The sequence below is a fragment of the Cryptomeria japonica genome, chromosome 7, assembly GCF_030272615.1.
Source record: "Cryptomeria japonica chromosome 7, Sugi_1.0, whole genome shotgun sequence".
NCBI classification, from domain to species: Eukaryota; Viridiplantae; Streptophyta; class Pinopsida; order Cupressales; family Cupressaceae; genus Cryptomeria; species Cryptomeria japonica.
The window spans coordinates 36,335,232-36,354,560 of NC_081411.1; the positions used below are offsets into that span (position 1 = coordinate 36,335,232).

Here is a 19,329-nt window from a genome sequence, read left to right on the forward strand (position 1 = left end):
TGTCCCATGCTTGCTTGGACTTTGTTGTTGCTTGAATCCTTGGAAAAATGCTTTCATTCACTCCTTGAAAGATGAAGAAGAGGGCTTTTGAATCTTTCTTTTTGTTTTCCTTCTATAAGTCTCTCTCTGCTTGAGTTAATGCATTATACGATGTTGCATCTACTGGTTCTTAGTAGCCATTTTCAACAAACTCCCATAAATCTTGTGCACAAAAATAATGTCTTCATTGTGATTGCCCAGTAATCATAATTTTTCCCATTAAACTATGGGATTTGTGGATTTTTCAAACTTGTGCTTGGAGCTGCCATTATAGACTGAAAAACCCTTCTATCTCTTTGAAAAACTTTCTCAGTCACTTAACCCAATAACTTTTAACCTTCAGCTCTGATACCACTGAAAGAAACAAGAGAGCAAAAAACAAAGCAAAAGAAAAACAGGGCAGATAAAAGAAAACCAGATTTTAATTCTACAATCCATTTTTTATTCTAACACAGAACTGATTACAAAATGCCTCATGTTATTGAGGTCTAATAATCGTTGTGGAATACATTGACAATATGGGAGATTTCATTAAAACTTGTAGTGCACGAAACTGAGAAGATAAGTCAACAATAAATATCAGAAACATCCAGAAAGTGCCAGAAAGTGGGTGAAGATGGTGGATGTGACAGTAGACAAGTTTGAAACAATTCATTCAAATCTGACTAAGCTCTGTAGACTGCAGATATGGACGATACGAAAGATTTGAAATTGTCAAAAGCTCCTGGCAATTAATAATGTTGATACGGAGGCTTTAGATTATAAAATTGACCATATGGTGGAGGTAGTTGAGATTATATTCCAACAAACACTCCACACCATTTGAAGACAGATATAGTGATCAGAAATTAGGCTTCATATATCTGATCAACAATTTTTTTCAGTAAAGATAAGACGTTTCCTTCTTCGCCATTTTTCAGCATTATTATACACCCCTTTTTAATTTCAGAAGCATAGGACAGAGTCGGAATCCTGTCAATTTTTTTTGCCTTAGTTACAAATGTAACCATCCATTCTCCTTTCGGTATATAATAGTCAATCAAGCTATGAGGATGAGGGATCCACTCTCCTTCTGGTATATCAGTGTGAATCGAGTCAATATGTAGAAATTCACCATCATTGCTATGGATCAAAGCACAGAGAATGACAGCCCTCAACGAGTGCTGGATCTCTTCCAGTGATGCTTCAGGCATGCAATTCTGAGTAATATGAATTTTACCTCCATCGCCCATAAGATCAGAACAAAGATTGTCTTTTAGAGTTGACAAGGCTTCATTTGCTGCTTTCCCAATTACAGTCGTGAACTCCGATGGTAATTTCTGAAATCACAAAAAGAACTCGCTTCATTACTCTTTCATAGCAACACCAAAGTAGAAAGATAAAATGAACGACAATAGACCTTCTCTTTAGAGTATTGCTTATAATCAATCTTGGATGGGAAAAGCAGCAAACTGAAGATTTGAAAGGAGTATTTCCATCAAAATGAAAAATTTGTATTTAAAGAAAACGCATTTATTACCTTCAACTTACGAATGCAGTTCGGTACACCACCAATGCCAAGTGCTGCAAGATGTAGATATTTCAATTTGTCGGTGCCCAAATGTTCTGAATGTTCAATACCTGTAAAACAGTTCAGCTTCTGGCATCTATCAATGACAATCCTCTCTAGGCAACTCAGACCTGCAATACTGTCCGCTTCTACATTAGGACATTCACGTATACTCAATACTTTAAGCTGTTGCAGATCAGATATTCCCGATATCTTTCCCAATTTTGGACACTTCCTCACTTGGAGAAATTCCAGTGTTGTTAGCAGCGATAAATCTATGTTCTCCAATATTTTCATGGATTCAAGGAAGAGAAATTGAATCCGTGGACAACGAGCTCCATCAATTGTGACCTTCCTTACAAGTTTTTCGTCACTAATATGTAGCTTTTGAAGGCTACTCATGGAAGAGTGTGGAGTACTACTTCTAAAAGCCACTACCCCTTTTAACCCCAAATGCCTCAAAACCAAAACTTTAAGATTCTGGAGTTGTCCAAGGGAATTTGATAAGGATGATGCGTTCATTTTTTTATTTTTGTTGTTGTCATTTCTTCCGCCCAGGACGAGCTTTTCCAAGTCCTTCAACTTTGCTAATGACTCTGTGCACTCTACCCATTCCACCTCATTAAGCTGTAGCTGTTTCAGATTCAAAGGTTGCTGAAATTTGCAACCAAATTGTTTCTTTATTTTTCATAAACAACTATTACTGATCCAAAATGCCTAGCACTAACCAAAAAAACTTAATATTTGAACCCAAAAGTATGGACAAATTACCTTTGCATCTTTCTGCCACAACCTTGTGAGACGTCCTCGAGCAATTATTAAGCATTGCACACTTTGCAGTGGAATCGCTGGATGAATAGTTGTGCGTTCACCCCCGTTGAGGTCAAGCTCAAGCCATAATATAGCGGTAGTTGCTGGCCTTCCAAAATTGACTACATTCCCAATAAAGTATGTGATTTGAAAATGTTTGGAGAACTCACAAGTATGGAGAAATCGGTAATCACTGTCTATTGCTTGCTTGAGGATGTTTGGAAACCCCTTTTGTTCCTGCGTTTTTATTTCATAGAAAATAGGAACAAAATAAGAAAGTTATTGTTTCAAATAAATGTTTTAAAACCAGTTCAAATCTTCTAAATTCGAAATCCGACAGAAGAAACACACCAGAACCTTAAGATGATTGGGCTGCCACACGCGAGTAGGAGGGATCAAAGTCTTTGCTAGTTCTCTCCCTAAATCGCGGTTGAGGACGTGCATTGTCAGAGGATGCTCTCCATCTTCAAATCCCTGGCGATCCAATCTTGCATGAACAAGAGATTTCTCTTTTAAGGTCCGAAGGCTCCGTTCGACCGTGACGCTCCTCTCTGCAACTTCCCATATTTGTATGGCCATACTCTTTGGCTTGTCGATGAAGAAGCACGCAGTGTCTAAGAACATCCGTTGCTGAGCAATATTCAAATTTTCAATGCTTTTCCGAAGTACCTGCTGAATTTCACCACGCATTTCCTCCCTAACCTCCTTCAGTAGTAAGTCCCAATCACTCTTATCACTACCGCAAACAATCTCGCCTAGCACTCGGAGATACAAAGGTAAACCCATGCACACTGTCAGAAAACTCTCAACTAAATACATGTATCCCTCCTCGGCAATTCGTTGGTTGAATGCATGCAAACAGAAAAGTTCAGTGCTGTGCGTTGGATTCATTTCTTTCATTTCATAGGAAGTAGTAATAATGCCTTTGAGCACCCCCTCATCACGGGTTGTGACGATGACTAGACTCTGAGGATTCAGGGCATCTCTAACCAATAGAGCTTCTATTTGCTTCTTATCATCAATATTATCCAAAACAATAAGAAAGCGGTACTCGCTGAGTTTTGGCAGATAATAATTGAGATCACCTTTTCCTTCAATCGTATCTTCAAATTTGGTTAGAGGATCTCGGTGCGGGAGTACAAGATCATTCAGGAGCTTAGATTGCAATGCAGGCAATTCTTTTTCAGCCACATCAAACAGAAAACAGGACCCATCGTACTCACCACGCTTGCGATTGAAATATTCAATTGCCAGAGTTGTCTTTCCAATTCCCCCTATTCCATAGATCCCAACAATCTTGACTTTATCCCCTGGCTGTCCACAAACCCTTTCGAATTCATTCACCAGATCTTCAAGCCCCACAGGATAATCTGCAACATGTAAAGGTTTTTTCCTTTCCAACACTTTTTTGACTGCCTGCACTACACTATTCAAACTATCCTTATCCCTGAAAATTAAAAGCAACAAAGAATTTAGTCATAACGTTACACCACAAAACCAGGGCTACAAAATCTTAAGAAAATCTTGGATAATTGAAAGAGGTATATGAAAAATTTCTTACACTTTATCCTTGCTGAATTCATAACCTTTCATAAATGAGACATTCTCGAGGGCTTGTGTCCAGCCGTCGAGTTTTTCCAAGTATAGGCCTTCATTTCGATATTTACAAAATGCATTTCTATACAGTACCGTTTCAGCTACGTAACGGAAACGGAGATCCCTTGGCTTCACATCATAAAATATTGGAATAATTGTAGCCTTGGTTTCTATCATTAGAACAAGCTCATCCAAACACCAAGGAGACTTGGCGTATTGCTCTGAAAAGATGGCAATGTGAATTGAGACAGAGCGGATGGCTTTCTCAATGGCAGGAGTAAATTTCTGTCCCGATTCTAACTCTTTATCCAGAAATACTCGAATTTTCGATTCCAGGAGAGAATCGTAAAGATTCTGAGCCAGCGTTTCCTTGACGTCAGGGCCCCTGTGGTTAATAAATACATCAACTAGAAGTGGAGATTCAGAAACTTTTCTCCTCTTGGTTGGAGGTTCTATGCCGGCGAAAAGGTTAGACGAGGAGGAAGATGCCATGCATGGAAGATAGAAAGTTTGAGCTAAGCAGATTAGGACGACAAATAAATGCATCGACAAGAATAGGCGATTCAGAGCATTTTCTCCTATTGGTTCTATGCCGGCGAAAGGGCTAGAAGAGGAAGAAGATGCCACGGATAGAATATAGAAATGATCAAGTATTCAATATGGATGAAAAGTACCGGCTATGTATGGTAGAACGAATTTGGATCTCGTCAACGCCTCCGTAAAACTTTAGATTGTAATGGTTGTCCTCTTTCGGCCGGTTATCCCATCGTAGTTGTTACTGATTAAGACTTTCGTAAGGAATTGGTCCGACTCCCGAGTCCCGACGACCTCTATAATTAGTTTTTAATTTTTGGGCTATAATTGGACGAAAAATTAAATTAAAGCCTTCACGTCTTGAGAGTTTAATTCTATAGAAGATGGGAAATACTCTCTTACATCTTACCTACTCATTGAAAATTAAGTTGGATAAAATTATAAATTATATTTTTATAATTAAAAAAGTTTGGAAATATTATTTTATTTAAAAATTATTTCATTTAATAATTAAAAGTTTGAAAAAATAATATTTAGTTTTTCTTATTGATCAAAATGAAATTATAAATATTAATGAGTGATCTTTAGATATAATTTGATACATATATCTAATTTCGTATAAATAAAATTAAATAATATTATTTCGAGTAAGTGGGAAGGAAGCCTTGAATTTGAGGGTCACCCTTATGTGTCATATAATTTTTTTATTATAATTTGGTCATTTAAATGTCTCTCATTCGACATTTTAATAAAATATAATTTTGTAGATATTATTAACCATAAATATTAAATATGAAAATACTATAAAACTCTATCTTTAATAAAGAATTGAAAATAATTTAATTATTATTTTAAAATATATTATTATGCACAATTTAAATTAACAAAGTATTTTTTTGGATACAAATCATAGTTCTTGAAAATGTTACTAAACAGTGAAATATATAATAATCTAATGTAAGCCTTTAATATATAATTTACTATAGGCAATAAATACAAAAATCTGAAATTTACTTTTGTAATTCACATTATGTTTCTAAGATTATTAAATAATATATTTTAATATAGTAAATAAGAATTATATTTTTTATTTATATCAACATCGAGTTGACATAAAAGTGGATATAGCCAAAGGAGGCAGAGATTCTTGATCATCTGACATACCCCATACATCCATAGGGTTGGGAGTGATGTTAAGAAAATTTCAACCCTCATCTTTAGCAACATCTTTATCTTGGTCTTTTGTATACATTGGAGAGATCACCAAAGCCAATCAAGGAAACCATATGGAGGGATGAAGAATCAACAACCTAGAGGCACCACTAGTCAATGGTCCTATCCCCTAGAAGGCCACCCTAAAGTAGCACCCCTAGGGGGATGAGAAGTAAAGCACTAGTTAATATTGGTTGTGATGAACCACTTTGGCCACTAAAATAAAGATGATGAGCTTGATATTTTGGAGACAACAAGTAGTCAATTGAGAGGCTCCACCCTTTCTTTTTTTGGTTACAAGGTATTCCTGCAACCTAGCCGAATGGCCATTAGGGCGAGCTAAGGTGAGACTAGTCCTTAAGGATGTACCAAGAAACACACTTTCTAGGTGCATTGGATGAATCCAAGCCTTGGAGTCAAACATGAGACCAATGGGAAGAAAAACCATGGCCCAAGACAACTCTTCTATTCCTAGGGGCTTAGAAACTCCCCCCTTTATGCTAGCTACAAATATGAGAATTTCAATGACGGAAGGATGGATAGAAGGAATTCTAACAATTGTAAATGGGATATTACTCGAGTGGTCAAGAAGCACCTAAAGATAAGAAACCATGAAGGTCACCTTATGAGATTGTGCCTAAATTTGTAACAATACATTTTGGCACATGATAGCTTTAAAATAAAGCAGAACATTTTGATCAATGACTCAATGAGAGAAAAAAAATTATTTCTATCTTTCCATATGCTAAAGGAAATCACCACCCTTAAAGAATGTCATATTTAGGTATACTTGAGGTGAATGTGAGGCCAATCCCTCAAACAATCCATGTGCTAAGAGAGAGGCTCTAACCTAGAAGGGTAAACAAAATCATGAATCCAATTCTAGAGTTGTTGAGCTATATGATAGAACCAAAAGAGATTCTTGAAAGATTCCATTTACCCATAGAATGGGTAGGAAGGATCTTGAGTACCCATATGTTAGAGTTGATACCCCATTAGTAGGCATTGGAAAAGAATACATCAAGAAAAGTTGTTGAAGTTCAACTTAATAACAATTGACCAGATGTTGAAAAACCTATGTTGCCAGATTAACATACATAACCACAAATTCCACCTCTAGTTTAAACTAAGCACAATAGAAAGATAGAGTGAAAGCCAACAATACTTTAGACATGACTTATACTTATAGATATAAATATTAGGTGTCCACTAGCAATCCTTCAATTAAGGTTTAGAAGAATGTAACACAATTTTGGGAAACCTTTCCATTAGGATGGTCTCTATGATAGTATCTTAAGTCTTATGATCTAGTCATGAGAGTTAGAATTGGGTAGTCAAGTCATTCCATGATAGGAGTCTCTTGAAAGTACTAAAAAAATTTTCAAAGTCTTTAATTTATTTTCTTTATGAATGTAAGGTCGCCCTTAATTTTGTAGAAGAGGAGACCAAGGTTATGATAGTTCAAGGAAATCCCATCCCCAAAAAGCTAGACTCATCCCAAAATAGCTAAGGCTTAACTATTTCCCAAATTGAAATGTATGATGAACACAATTCACTAGTATAATCATGTAAACTAGGAATAAAAACCATTCACAACTCATTTTATTAGAGAAACAATATTTTGGCCCAACTTAGGTCCTTGGAAAAGCTAGATACTATGGTTGATTATTCTCTTTCTTATTTTGATGTGATGGATAAGATATAATGATAAATGATGTAAGAGTTGGGTATTTCAACAAGAAATAGTATAAATAGGAAGATATAGAGTTGTAAACCAACAAAGAATCTTAGTTATAGAAATATGATATAGAGAGAAGCCAATGTCTGTGATTTGGCGCTAATAGTGCGGGGTACTATTGATAGGAAAACTTGACCATGAGGTATTTTTGTCAACTCAAATATGAAGAATCTAGATTAGGAGCTTCTCTAAATAGCTCTCCTAAAAAATTAGTCAAAAAGTGTTGATCAATATTCAATTTTGGCTAGTGACCAAGGTTGTTTGCTTGTTTTGAATATGAAACTATACATCTTTGTCTACACTTTCTAGATTTCTAGCTCTCTACTATCAGATCTAACACCTGGACATCGAAAGGAGAGGAAAAATGTTGTGTGTATAGGATTTTTCCTAAGTCAAACCCCAGGTAGGATTTAACTTCCACTACAACAATGATTGATTAAAAAGAGATCTTACCCTTGCATGGCAGGGGATGGAAACCTTAAGGAAATGTAAATTTGATAATATTGTACCTTTACTAAGAATATTATTTTCTTGAAGCCTTATGAATGGTTGATGTTTCTAGGTAGGATTTCATGGATGTCTTCACTCATGGAGGAAACACATAAACCTAATCATGGATGTTCACATGAATGATTAAATTCTTCAAGTCTTGATGTCTTATTTATTGCCTTGAAGATGACTAGTCACTTTCTCATTTGGAGTGTAATTGGAGTTGAATTTATTTATGAGAGATTTTTAAATGAGGGAGAGGGGGTTGTAATTATACTCAATCTCATGCAATGTGTTGAAAATTTGGAAGTTAATAAGGGAGCACTTTCCCAACCAACAATTTTCTAATCATTATAGATTCAAATTTGGGCCCATTTTAATTGTACAATGGCGCTATGTGTTAAAGGCCAACAAGTCTAGAATGCTAGGCCTCATAGTGTAGGAGTACAAGGGTGTTGGGTACCAGAGACTTGAAATTTTAGCTAAAAATTGGTCAGTGAATATAAAACAATGTCGAGCATCTAGATAAGTGACTAGCTTGATCACAATAAATCATGTTTGGGGAAATGAGGATAAGTCCACCAAATGAGTATAAATTGTATGAGGAGAAAATTTATGACACTATATTGAGATCCTATTTTAGTAGGAGAAAATTTATGACACTATATTGAGATCCTATTTTAGGAGTATGACATTTCTCAGTCCATTCAAACCTTTTTTCCTTTTTCTGAAGTGAGGTAATTGGTGCCACTATCCTGGAAAATCCTTCCACATATTCTCTATAATATCCAGCAAGTCCCATAAAAATTTGAACTTCTGAAACATTCTGGGGCGTTGGCCAATCTACTATTGCTTCTATCTTTGCAGGATCAACTGAAATTCCTTCGGTGGATATGACATGACCTAAGTATAGCACCTTTTCCTGAAAGAAGGCGCACTTAGAGAATTTCCCATAAAGTTTATGATCTCTCAATCGTTGCAAAACTATCCTCAAGTGCTTCTTATGTTCTTCTTCATTCTTAGAATAGATCAATAATATGTCATCAATGAAGATTAAAACAAAGTCATCCAAGTATTCTCTGAAAATACTATTCATGAGGTTCATGAATGCTACTGGGGCATTAGTTAAACCAAATGGTACAACTGTGAATTCATAGTGCCCATACCTTGTTCGGAATGCAGTTTTAGGAATATCTTCATCCTTAATCCTTAACTGATGATATCCGGATCGAAGATCAATCTTGGAGAATACAGATGCACCTTTCATTTGATAAAATAATTCATCTATCCTTGGTAGAGGATATCTATTTTTGATGGTTACTTTATTCAACATCCTATAATCAATGCATAACTTCAAAGTACCATCTTTCTTCTTTACAAAGATCACTGGTGCACCCCCACGGGGATACGCTTGGTCTAATAAAACCTTGCCTAAGCAATTCTTGCAATTGAGCCTTAAGCTCATACAGTTCTGTTGTTGTCATTCTATATGGAACCTTAGATTGCAGCTCGATTCTAGGTAAGAGTTCTATAGAAAAATCAAACTCTCTCTTAGGTGGTAACTTGGTAAGATCTTCTGGAAAGACATCTAGAAACTCTGCAAGGACAGGATAATTTGTAGGACTTTTCTCTACATTATTCAAATCATTAACCATGATGGAAATGATGGAACATCCTTTTCTTTGGGCCTTCTTGAGTTGCATTGTTGAAATGTATCTCAATTCAAGAGGACTTTGAGACCCAAAAATTTCAACGAACTTCCCAAAATCATCCACGCAACTAATGACCTTATCTTCATAGTTCACTATGGCTTTATGTTCAGTCAACCAATTAATACCTAAGATCACATCATATGATCCCAGTGGTGCAACATGAAGGTTAACTTGGGTTTGGAAACTAGGAAGTTCTAATTCACTGCAAAATAGACAAGTATCTACCCTCTTTTCTACTCGATTTCCATACTGAACCATCCATGAATTTGAAATATAACCAGGTTTAACAGATATTCTAGAAACTACTTGTGGATCAATAAAACACTCAATAGCTCCCGTATCTATTAAAATAGAAACTGTTTGTCCAAAGAGCTTACCCGTAATCTGGATAGGTGCGCCTTGGAAATCAGCTTGACAATTGTCAACAGCAGCGTGAATCTGATGTTGAGGGGCTCCTTGCTGATATGATCCTCTCTGTGCTGGGGTACGTTGTGGACAATTGGAGGCGTAATGACTCCCTCCACATTTATAACACCCATCCCTAGGACTAGGATGGCCACCTGACCTTCTTCTATCCATATTCTGTTGAGCATTGGTGTTATTGTTTGCTTTCTTATTTCCATCCTGATTTGCTCTTTCTTTTTCTTGGGTGTTGGGTCCCCCCTTAAGATTTCTTATCTGCCGATTGTTGCTATTGTGATTCCTTTGGAAATTTCTATACCCAAAATTTGGTCAGTTGTTCTCATTCTTTCGGAGGTTCCGCAACTGTTGTAACTTCTTCTCTTCCTTAGTCACCTTTTCAAATACCTCCACCATAGTTAATGGATTATGGATATCCACTTCCACTCCTATGTGGGTTCTTAAACCCAAAATGAACTTCCAAATGCGGAACCTTTCATCCATCTGGTATTGTGGAACATACTTAAGGAGATTAGTAAATTTCTCCCAGTACTGTGTTACCAACATACTACCTTGAGTAAGGTTTTGAAATTATATCATCTTCTTGTCCAAGAATAACTATGGAAGCCACCTTTTCCTGAAGGATTGTAAAAACAAATCCCAAGTGATCTCTCTTGGTTGTAGTTTCCTTTCTGACTTTTCATTGTCCCACCAAGTAGTAGCTTCACCAGACAACTGATAAGTAGCCCAAACTGCCTTGGTTTCATTTGACATGTTGCGGAGACCAAAATATTTCTCCATTTCAATTACCCATGCCTCTGCACCATCGCCAATTATTTTTCCATCAAACTTTGCGTGGGCTATCCTTTTCAAATCCTTTGCCAGCTCTTCTTCTATTCTAGCTTGGTTGTCAGGTTGCTCCTCAACCCTTGGGGCTTCCTGTCGGACTTCTCCAACCCTTTGAATCTCTTGTTCGAGATCATTCATCCTTGCACTTTACTGATTGAGCAGATCAAGAATTTGATCTAACTTTTCGTTCCCATTACTTGACTCTGCCCTTGTGGTTCTTGAAGCCATTTCTATTTATTAATTCTGCAACAAGGAGATGTTGATAATTCTTAGCGATAAGAGACATATTTGCAATGTTACGTCTTTCGTAACTTTTATTATATTCCCTAACTTATAGCCTTATAAAACAACTAGAGAGTTTAATACTCCTACTGAATATTTAAGGAAAACAATATAAATTTAAAATATAACAATATCAAATAATTTCACTCTACTTCTTTCCCATTTACTATATAAGTTATGTTCAAAGTAAATATATAGATATCATTAAGAAATACACAATTTTTAACTCAAAATACAATAGAAGACATCTTTATTTGATAATAGAAGAGAATACATCTTTATTTTATAGTAGAAGAGATTACATCCTTATTCGGTAATAGAAGGAAAGAAATTTTTATTGAAGTGTTCTAACACGTTACATCACTCATTGGAAGGAGTCAAGGCAGTGGATTCTTCCGACTCATTAGGACTTAATGGGGTATATCCTTCCAAATCAGTCTCACTTAGAGGGGTATACTCTTCGGATTCTTCAAAACTGATTACTATTGGCCTTATAGGTGAATATTCCAACTCAGGTTCTTTTTCTTTTTCAGGGATATTCTTCTCTGAAGGTATTACAACACTTTCTTCTAGGACTTGTTTCACTTCAAAAGGGGCGTCATCCAAAACCGGCTTGAAAGGTGATTGAGGATCCTTTTTAACCCTCAGGTAATGGGCATACCCTGCTATTGACTTTCGGGTTGTCTGCTTGGTATGAACCATTTATGTAATGTTTAAACAAAAAGCTATTAATTTCCAGATTTATCTTAGCGAAGTGACTCATATAGGTCCTAGTGTTATAAACCTAGGCTCTGATACCAAAAATGTAAAGGCGTTAATCTAGGATCTAACCCTAAACTACTCTTTATTCATAAATAAACTTAAATTTCAATCTCTAAGCATATTATATACAAGATATAAGCAAACATCTAATATGGATATAAAAACGTTCATAGATATATCTTTATAATGTACATGAATAATACAATATCCAATACTAAGAAGTTCTTATTTCCTACTTAGGCTTCCAAATTGCCTTAAGAATATACAAGAAGATGCATCTGTCGATCTTTAGTTTGAGTTGCTTCCTTTTGTCTTTTGAACGCAGACGAGAACAAGAATTAGGCACTTTTTCCGCCCAACCTTGAAGCTTACGCTTCCCCGGCATTCTTGGTCAATCAAGAATACCCGACCCTGCATGAATTGGTTTAACCAAAGAATTTGAAAGCAAGAGGCAATCTGGTGCATGCTTAGATAATATATGCATTTTCATTTTTCTTACTTCATTCTAAGAAACAAGCATTCGCTATCATACTAGGATGTGGTAGAGAGCATAAATAAGGAATTTCCATCATTTTCTACAGATAATTCAAACAATAACTCGGCCGAGTATATGCCATGCACAACACAATAATAGTTGGAAAAAACAACTATTCTCTCTAAAACATCCACATTCGGCACCCATCCCGAAAGGTAAATTTTCTAACTCAAGCTTAACCCTAGCTTGATTCCCTCAAACACAAATTCCATTGAGAATACAATCTTTCTTTTAAAACAAAAATAGAGATATCGTTTTTCCTTACTAATCATTACTTGTCTAAAATATCTATTGAAGACAATCTTTCATATTTTGGAAAACGATAAACTTTTATAAGCAATAATCTTAAAATCAATCTTTTGACTAAATAAGGTACATACAAAAGAAGGTGTTATACATGTATGAAATTAATCTCATATATAACCAAAAGTACACAAACACGTTCTTAAAATAGAATTAGAACTAATTTTTTTGTGCAAAATACGATATTAACAACATCTTTTCTCTAAATTCTTTTCTTTTATTCCACAATGGTTTACAAAGCATTTCAAATAAAATAATAAAAATTGCTACCCATTTGGACGTACATACCTATTTATCTAAACTTCCATTTCTACACATTTTATACCAAATATAACAAATAAAATAAAACATAAACAAAGGATTCTAACCTCTTGAAAACTTAGAGTGGTTTGTAAGATTTTGACCTTAACATTCTTTCGTCAAATGATTCCACGCCTTGATCGCAAGTCTCTCTCTCTCCAACTATTCTTATCTCTATATCAAACTATCTCTCTATCCAACTATCTCTATCGCTCAATCTCTACGATATTATCCAAATATCTTCTCCTCTCTCCAACTATTCTAACCTTCCCTTCAAGAAATTATCGCTCTTCTCTCCTTGTGAGCAAGAAGGAATGAATGTGTGTGTTTATACTTCTATTTATTCTAATCTTGAGCTATTTTTTCTGCTATCCTTTGGGCCTTTATTTACTGTTACCATTATTTCTATTGTCACATTTATTAGTTGGTTGTAACTGTAATCTCCACGCATGTCTTTAAATTAAATCCAAACCCTCGTTTCATGGCAAGATCAAGACTTTTTATTGTTTAAACCTTGCAACGGTTTCAGTTGGAGCTTTAATTGCTGCATGAGTTGATGCTTCACATGGATCATGGAGGCGTTTACGTTATCTACCGACTTCTCAGCTTATCCACCGAGGATCGGGGTTGCATGCCAAGTCACCCACCAAGGGTTGTGGGAGTGTTAAGTCTCCCATCGTGCTTTGACCTGCGTAAATGGTTTGACAACGGCTACTGTGGGTGGAGGAAGTCCACTACCAAGCCGACCAAAACGGCTCTAACTTCGGCTTCAAACAGTCATTTACCCTTTCAACCCGCCACCTTTTACTATTGACATATTTAATAAAACAATAATATATAATAATATATTTGTAATATGGTTTTTTTTTTTAAATGTAAAAGAAAACCTACTTAAAACATTAGCATATAAATTAATTGTATTTATATATATATATATATTAATGTCCAATTTATTTATTTCTATTTGTAAAAAATGTTTTAAAATAAAGATGATATATATATATAATCCTTAAATCATATACAAGAATATTTGAAAGATAATATTTCAATTTGAAAATAAAAATTATCTTAATCACTTTAAAATAAGACAAATTATATTTGCATTCTCTTTTTCTAGAAATATTAAGTCATCTAATAAAGAATGTTAAGTCGAAAAATTTCATAACTCTAAATAGCAAACTAACTTTCACTTTTATAGACGAAATCAATGTAAAGATTACCAAATACTCACATCATTTTGTTTCTAATACAAAATCATACATTGAAGAAGTCACAATTGCACAAACAAACTTTTCTACTATGGTGTGTGAGAGATTCCCATTTCCATCGAAGTCATTTTGTTAAAAGCAATTCTACCTGATTCATGTTCTCACCTTCGACCTCCTTCACCTCATCCTGCATTACTTGCACTCAAAAGTTTATCAGTTCTGACAAACCCAAAAGACTATTAAATGTCGAATTTCATATCAATTGCAGGAGTAAAAAGCATACTATATTTCCTCATACTAGATTATGAATGTTCTAATCTATTTTAAATTTCAAAATCACATTACATCTTTAAATTGCACATTATTAAATAAAACGATTCATGACATCCTTCCCCTCTTGGAAGAGACATCATCTCGATGTCTTGCCACTCATCAATAATCACAAAACCATAATATCTCACAAAAATTCAATCATACCTCAAATTCAAATAATAATACCAAGAGCACATAGGCTATCCAAGTTTACATCATAAAATAATAATAATTGTTTCAAAATATCCAAAATTAAATAGCAGTTATTTCCTAAGAAAGCAAATGAGGAAAATGGCGATCAATCGTCTCAGCATCCTCCCATGTAGCACTATCCTCAAAATATTGGTCCCACTGAACCTTATACTGAGTGAAATCTCTGCTATGTAGCTTCACACTACACTAATCTAGGATTCGGATGGGCTCCACTAGCACCACCCCTGGATCCTGAACTTGTAAGGATTGCCAATCAAGAATATGAGATGCATCAGCATTGTAAGGTTTCAATAAAGACACATGAAACACATTATGGATTCGAGCTAGAGCAGGGGGTAAAGCTAATCTATAAGAAATTGGATTGATAACCTCCATTACATCAAAGTGTCCCACATATCTTGGAGCCAATTTTGATGATTTTCCAAATGAGATAGAGCTCTTATGAGGTTTGACTCTCAAAAAGACTTTATCTCCTACAGTGAATTGTCTAAAAGTTCTATTTCGGTCTGCATAACTCTTCTGTCGATCAGCTGCTTCCTTCAATCTACTCTTAATTAGCACCATCTGCTCATCCATTTCCTTGAGTAACTATGGACCAATAATGATCCTATCCTCTAGTATATCCCAGCTGATAGGTGTGCGACATTTTCACCCATAGAGTGCTTCAAAAGGTGCCATACCTAATGATGCATGAAAGGAGTTGTTATAAGCAAATTCAACTAAGGGCAAGTACTCCTCCAATTTGTACTGCTAATCCATGCAATACATTCTCAAAAGATCCTCCACTACTTGATTAACCCTTTCTGTTTGGCCGTCAGTCTAAGGATGATATGCTGAGCTAAAATTTAGCCTTGTTCCCAATGCTGCATTCAATGTTGTCCAAAATCTAGAAGTCATCCTAGTATCTCCATCAGATATTATAGTTTCTGGAACTCCATGTAACCGAAAAATTTCTTGCACAAATTTCTTGGCAAGAACAAATGATCCATCTTTTAGATTACCAGGTATGAAATGTGAAACTTTACTCAACTTGTCCACCACTACTAAGATAGTGTCATGCTTATTCTTACTCATCAGTAATCCTGGGATGAAATCCATACTGATTACCTACCACTTGTATTCTGGTATAACATGTTGAAATAGAAGTCCTACTGGATGAACATGTTCAACTTTTACTTTTTGACATTCTAGACATTGTGCTACATACTCAACCACTTCTTTCCTGAGTTTAGGCTAGAAATACAATGTTTTCAAATCAGCTACCATCTTTGTTATTCCAGGGTGTCCTGAATAAGGTGTATTGTGCATCTCATGTAAGATCAACTTCCTCAACTCTCCCCCTTCTGGTATGTACATCCTTCCTTGGTATCTCAAAATACCCTCTAGTTCTATCTCATATCCATCATAGCGATGGTCTAAAGAGTCTCTTTCCAAGGCTTGTTTAACTCTTAAATAATGTTCATCTTCAAAAAGATTCTGCAACACTTGTTGCTTCAAATTTGTCCTTGTTGTAACCATTGCAGATAGGTGTCTTCTTCTGCTGAGAGCATTAGCTACTGTATTTTCCTTCCCTTGGATATATTCAAAACCAAAGTCATACTCACTTAGAAATTCAAGCCACCTTCTCTATCTTGCATTTAGGTTAGGCTATACAAAAATATACTTCAATCCTAAATGATCTGTTTTAAGCTCAAAACGCTTCACTAAAAGGTAATGCCTCCACATTTGTAATGCATGCACAATAGCTAGTAGTTATAAATCATGTGGAGCATAATTCATCTCATATTGCTTTAGCTTTCGTGATTCATATGCAACCACCTTTCCTTCTTGCATCAATACTGCTCCCACACCTTCACCCGAGGCATCTGTAACTACTACAAAATGTCCGTTGGGATCTGGTATTGTTAATACCGATGTTGTCAATTTCTGCTCCAGGAGTTGAAATGATTCCTCATATTTCTCAGTCCATTCGAACCTTTTTACCTTTTTCTGAAGTGAGGTAATTGGTGCCGCTATCTTGGAAAATCCTTCCACATATTTTCTATAATATCCAGCAAGTCCCATAAAACTTTGAACTTCTGAAACATTCTGGGGCATTGGCCAATCTACTATTGCTTCTATCTTTGTAGGATCAACTGAAATTCCTTTGGTGGATATGACATCACCTAAGTATTGCACCTTTTCTTGAAAGAAGGCGCACTTAGAGAATTTCCCATAAAGTTTACGATCTCTCAATCATTGCAAAACTATCCTCAGGTGCTTCTTATGTTCTTCTTCATTCTTAGAATAGATCAATATGTCATCAATGAAGATTAAAACAAAGTCATCCAAGTATTCTCTGAAAATACTATTCATGAGGTTCATGAATGCTGCTGGGGCATTAGTTAAACCAAATGGTACAACTGTGAATTCATAATGCCCATACCTTGTTCAAAATGTAGTTTTAGGAATATCTTCATCCTTAATCCTTAACTGATGATATCTGGATCGAAGATCAATCTTGGAGAATACAGATGCACCTTTCATTTCATCAAATAATTCATCTATCCTTGGTAGAGGATATCTATTTTTGATGGTTACTCTATTCAACATCCTATAATCAATGCATAACCTAAAAGTACCATCTTTCTTCTTTACAAAGATCACTGGTGCACCCCACGGGGATACACTTGGTCTAATAAAACCTTGCCTAAGCAATACTTGCAATTGATCCTTAAGCTCATACAGTTCTGTTGTTGTCATTCTATACAGAACCTTAGATTGCGGCTCCGTTCCAGGTAAGAGTTCTATAGAAAAATCGAACTCTCTCTTAGGTGGTAACTTGGTAAGATCTTCTACAAAGACATCTAGAAACTCTGCAAGGATAGGATAATCTGTAGGACTTTTCTCTACATTATTCAAATCATTAACCATGACGGCAATGATGGAACATCCTTTTCTTTGGGCCTTCTTGAGTTGCATTGTCGAAATGTATCTCAATTCAAGAGGACTTTGAGACCCAAAAATTTCAACGGAATTCCCAAAATCATCCACGCAACTAATGACCTTATCTTCACAGTTCACTATGGCTTTATGTTCAGTCAACCAATTAATACCTAGATCACATCATATGATCCTAGTGGTGCAACATAAAGGCTAACTTGGGTTTGGAAACTAGGAAGTTCTAATTCACTGCAAAATAGACAAGTATCTACCCTCTTTTCTGCTTGATTTCCATACTGAACCATCCATGAATTTGAAATATAACCAGGTTTAACAGATATTCTAGAAACTACTTGTGGATCAATAAAACATTCAGTAGCTCCCGTACCTATTAAGATAGAAACTATTTGTCCAAAGAGCTTGCCCGTAACCTGGATAGGTGTGGCTTGGAAATCAGCTTGATGATTGTCGACAGTAGCGTGAATCTGATGTTGAGGGGCTCCTTGCTGATATGATCCTCTCTGTGCTGGGGTACATTGTGGACAACTGGAGGCATAATGACTCCCTCCACAATTATAACAACCATCCCTAGGACCAGGATGGCCACCTGCCCTTCCTCTGTCCATATTCTATCAAGCATTGGTGTTATTGTTTTCTTTCTTATTTCCATCCTAATTTTCTCTTCCTTTTTCCCGGCTGTTAGGTTCCCTCTTAAGATTTCTTATCTGCCGATTGTTGCTATTGTGATTCCTTTTGAAATTTCTATTCCCAAAATTCGGTTAGTTGTTCTCATTCTTTCGGAGGTTCCCCAACTCTGTAACTTCTACTCTTGCTTAGTCGCCTTTTCAAATACCTCCACCATAGTTAACAGATTATGGGTATCCACTTCCACTCCTATATGGGTTCTTAAACCCAAAATGAACTTTCAAATGTGGAACCTTTCATCCATCTGGTATTGCGGAACATACTTAAGGAGATTAGTAAATTTCTCCCCATACTGTGTTACCGACATACTACCTTGAGTAAGGTTTTCAAATTCTGTCATCTTCTTGTCAAAGAATAACTGTGGAAGCCACCTTTTCCTGAAGGATTGTAAAAACAAATCCCAAGTGATCTCTCTTGGTTGTAGTTTCCTTTCTAACTTTTCATTGTCCCACCAAGTAGCAGCTTCACCAGACAACTGATAAGCAGCCCAAACTACCTTTGTTTCATTTGACATGTTGCGGAGACCAAAATATTTCTCCATTTCATTTACCCATGCCTCTGCACCATCGCCAATTGTTTCTCCATCAAACTTTGCGCTGGCTATCCTTTTCAAATCCTTTGCCAGCTCTTCTTCTATTCTGGTTTGGTTGTCGGGTTGCCCCTCAACCCTTGGGGCTTCCTGTCGAACTTCTCTGACCCTTCAAACCTCTTGTTCGAGATCATTCATCCTTGCACTTTGCTGATTGAGCAGATCAAGAATTTGATCTAACCTTTCGTTCCCATTAGTTGACCCCGCCCTTGTGGTTCTTGAGGCCATTTCTATTTATTAATTCTGCAATAGGGAGATGTTGATTATTCTT

At 35.9% G+C, this 19,329-nt stretch overlaps 1 protein-coding gene across 1 annotated transcript; it reads right to left on the reverse strand.

Annotated features, from left to right (window-relative positions):
* Window positions 1–887: 887 nt before the first annotated feature.
* On the reverse strand, window positions 888–4,486 carry LOC131056247 (disease resistance protein RPV1-like). The gene is made up of 5 exons (XM_057990605.2): window positions 3,960–4,486; window positions 2,750–3,845; window positions 2,360–2,635; window positions 1,559–2,242; window positions 888–1,358 (listed from the first exon to the last, which is right to left on the reverse strand). Exons 1-5 carry the CDS (start codon window positions 4,484–4,486, stop codon window positions 888–890), a joined length of 3,054 nt encoding a protein of 1,017 aa, XP_057846588.2.
* Between the last annotated feature and the right edge of the window lie 14,843 nt (window positions 4,487–19,329).

What these genes read in the sequence shown, in the direction of transcription:
- LOC131056247 (XM_057990605.2), bottom strand. Translation starts at nt 4,486, where the DNA reads ATGGCATCTTCCTCCTCGTCTAACCTTTTCGCCGGCATAGAACCTCCA. An exon ending in CCAATCATCTTAAGGTTCTG is followed by an intron (nt 2,636 to 2,749) that starts GTGTGTTTCTTC and finishes ATAAAAACGCAG; the next exon opens with GAACAAAAGGGGTTTCCAAA. An exon ending in ACTGCATTCGTAAGTTGAAG is followed by an intron (nt 1,359 to 1,558) that starts GTAATAAATGCG and finishes TTGTGATTTCAG; the next exon opens with AAATTACCATCGGAGTTCAC.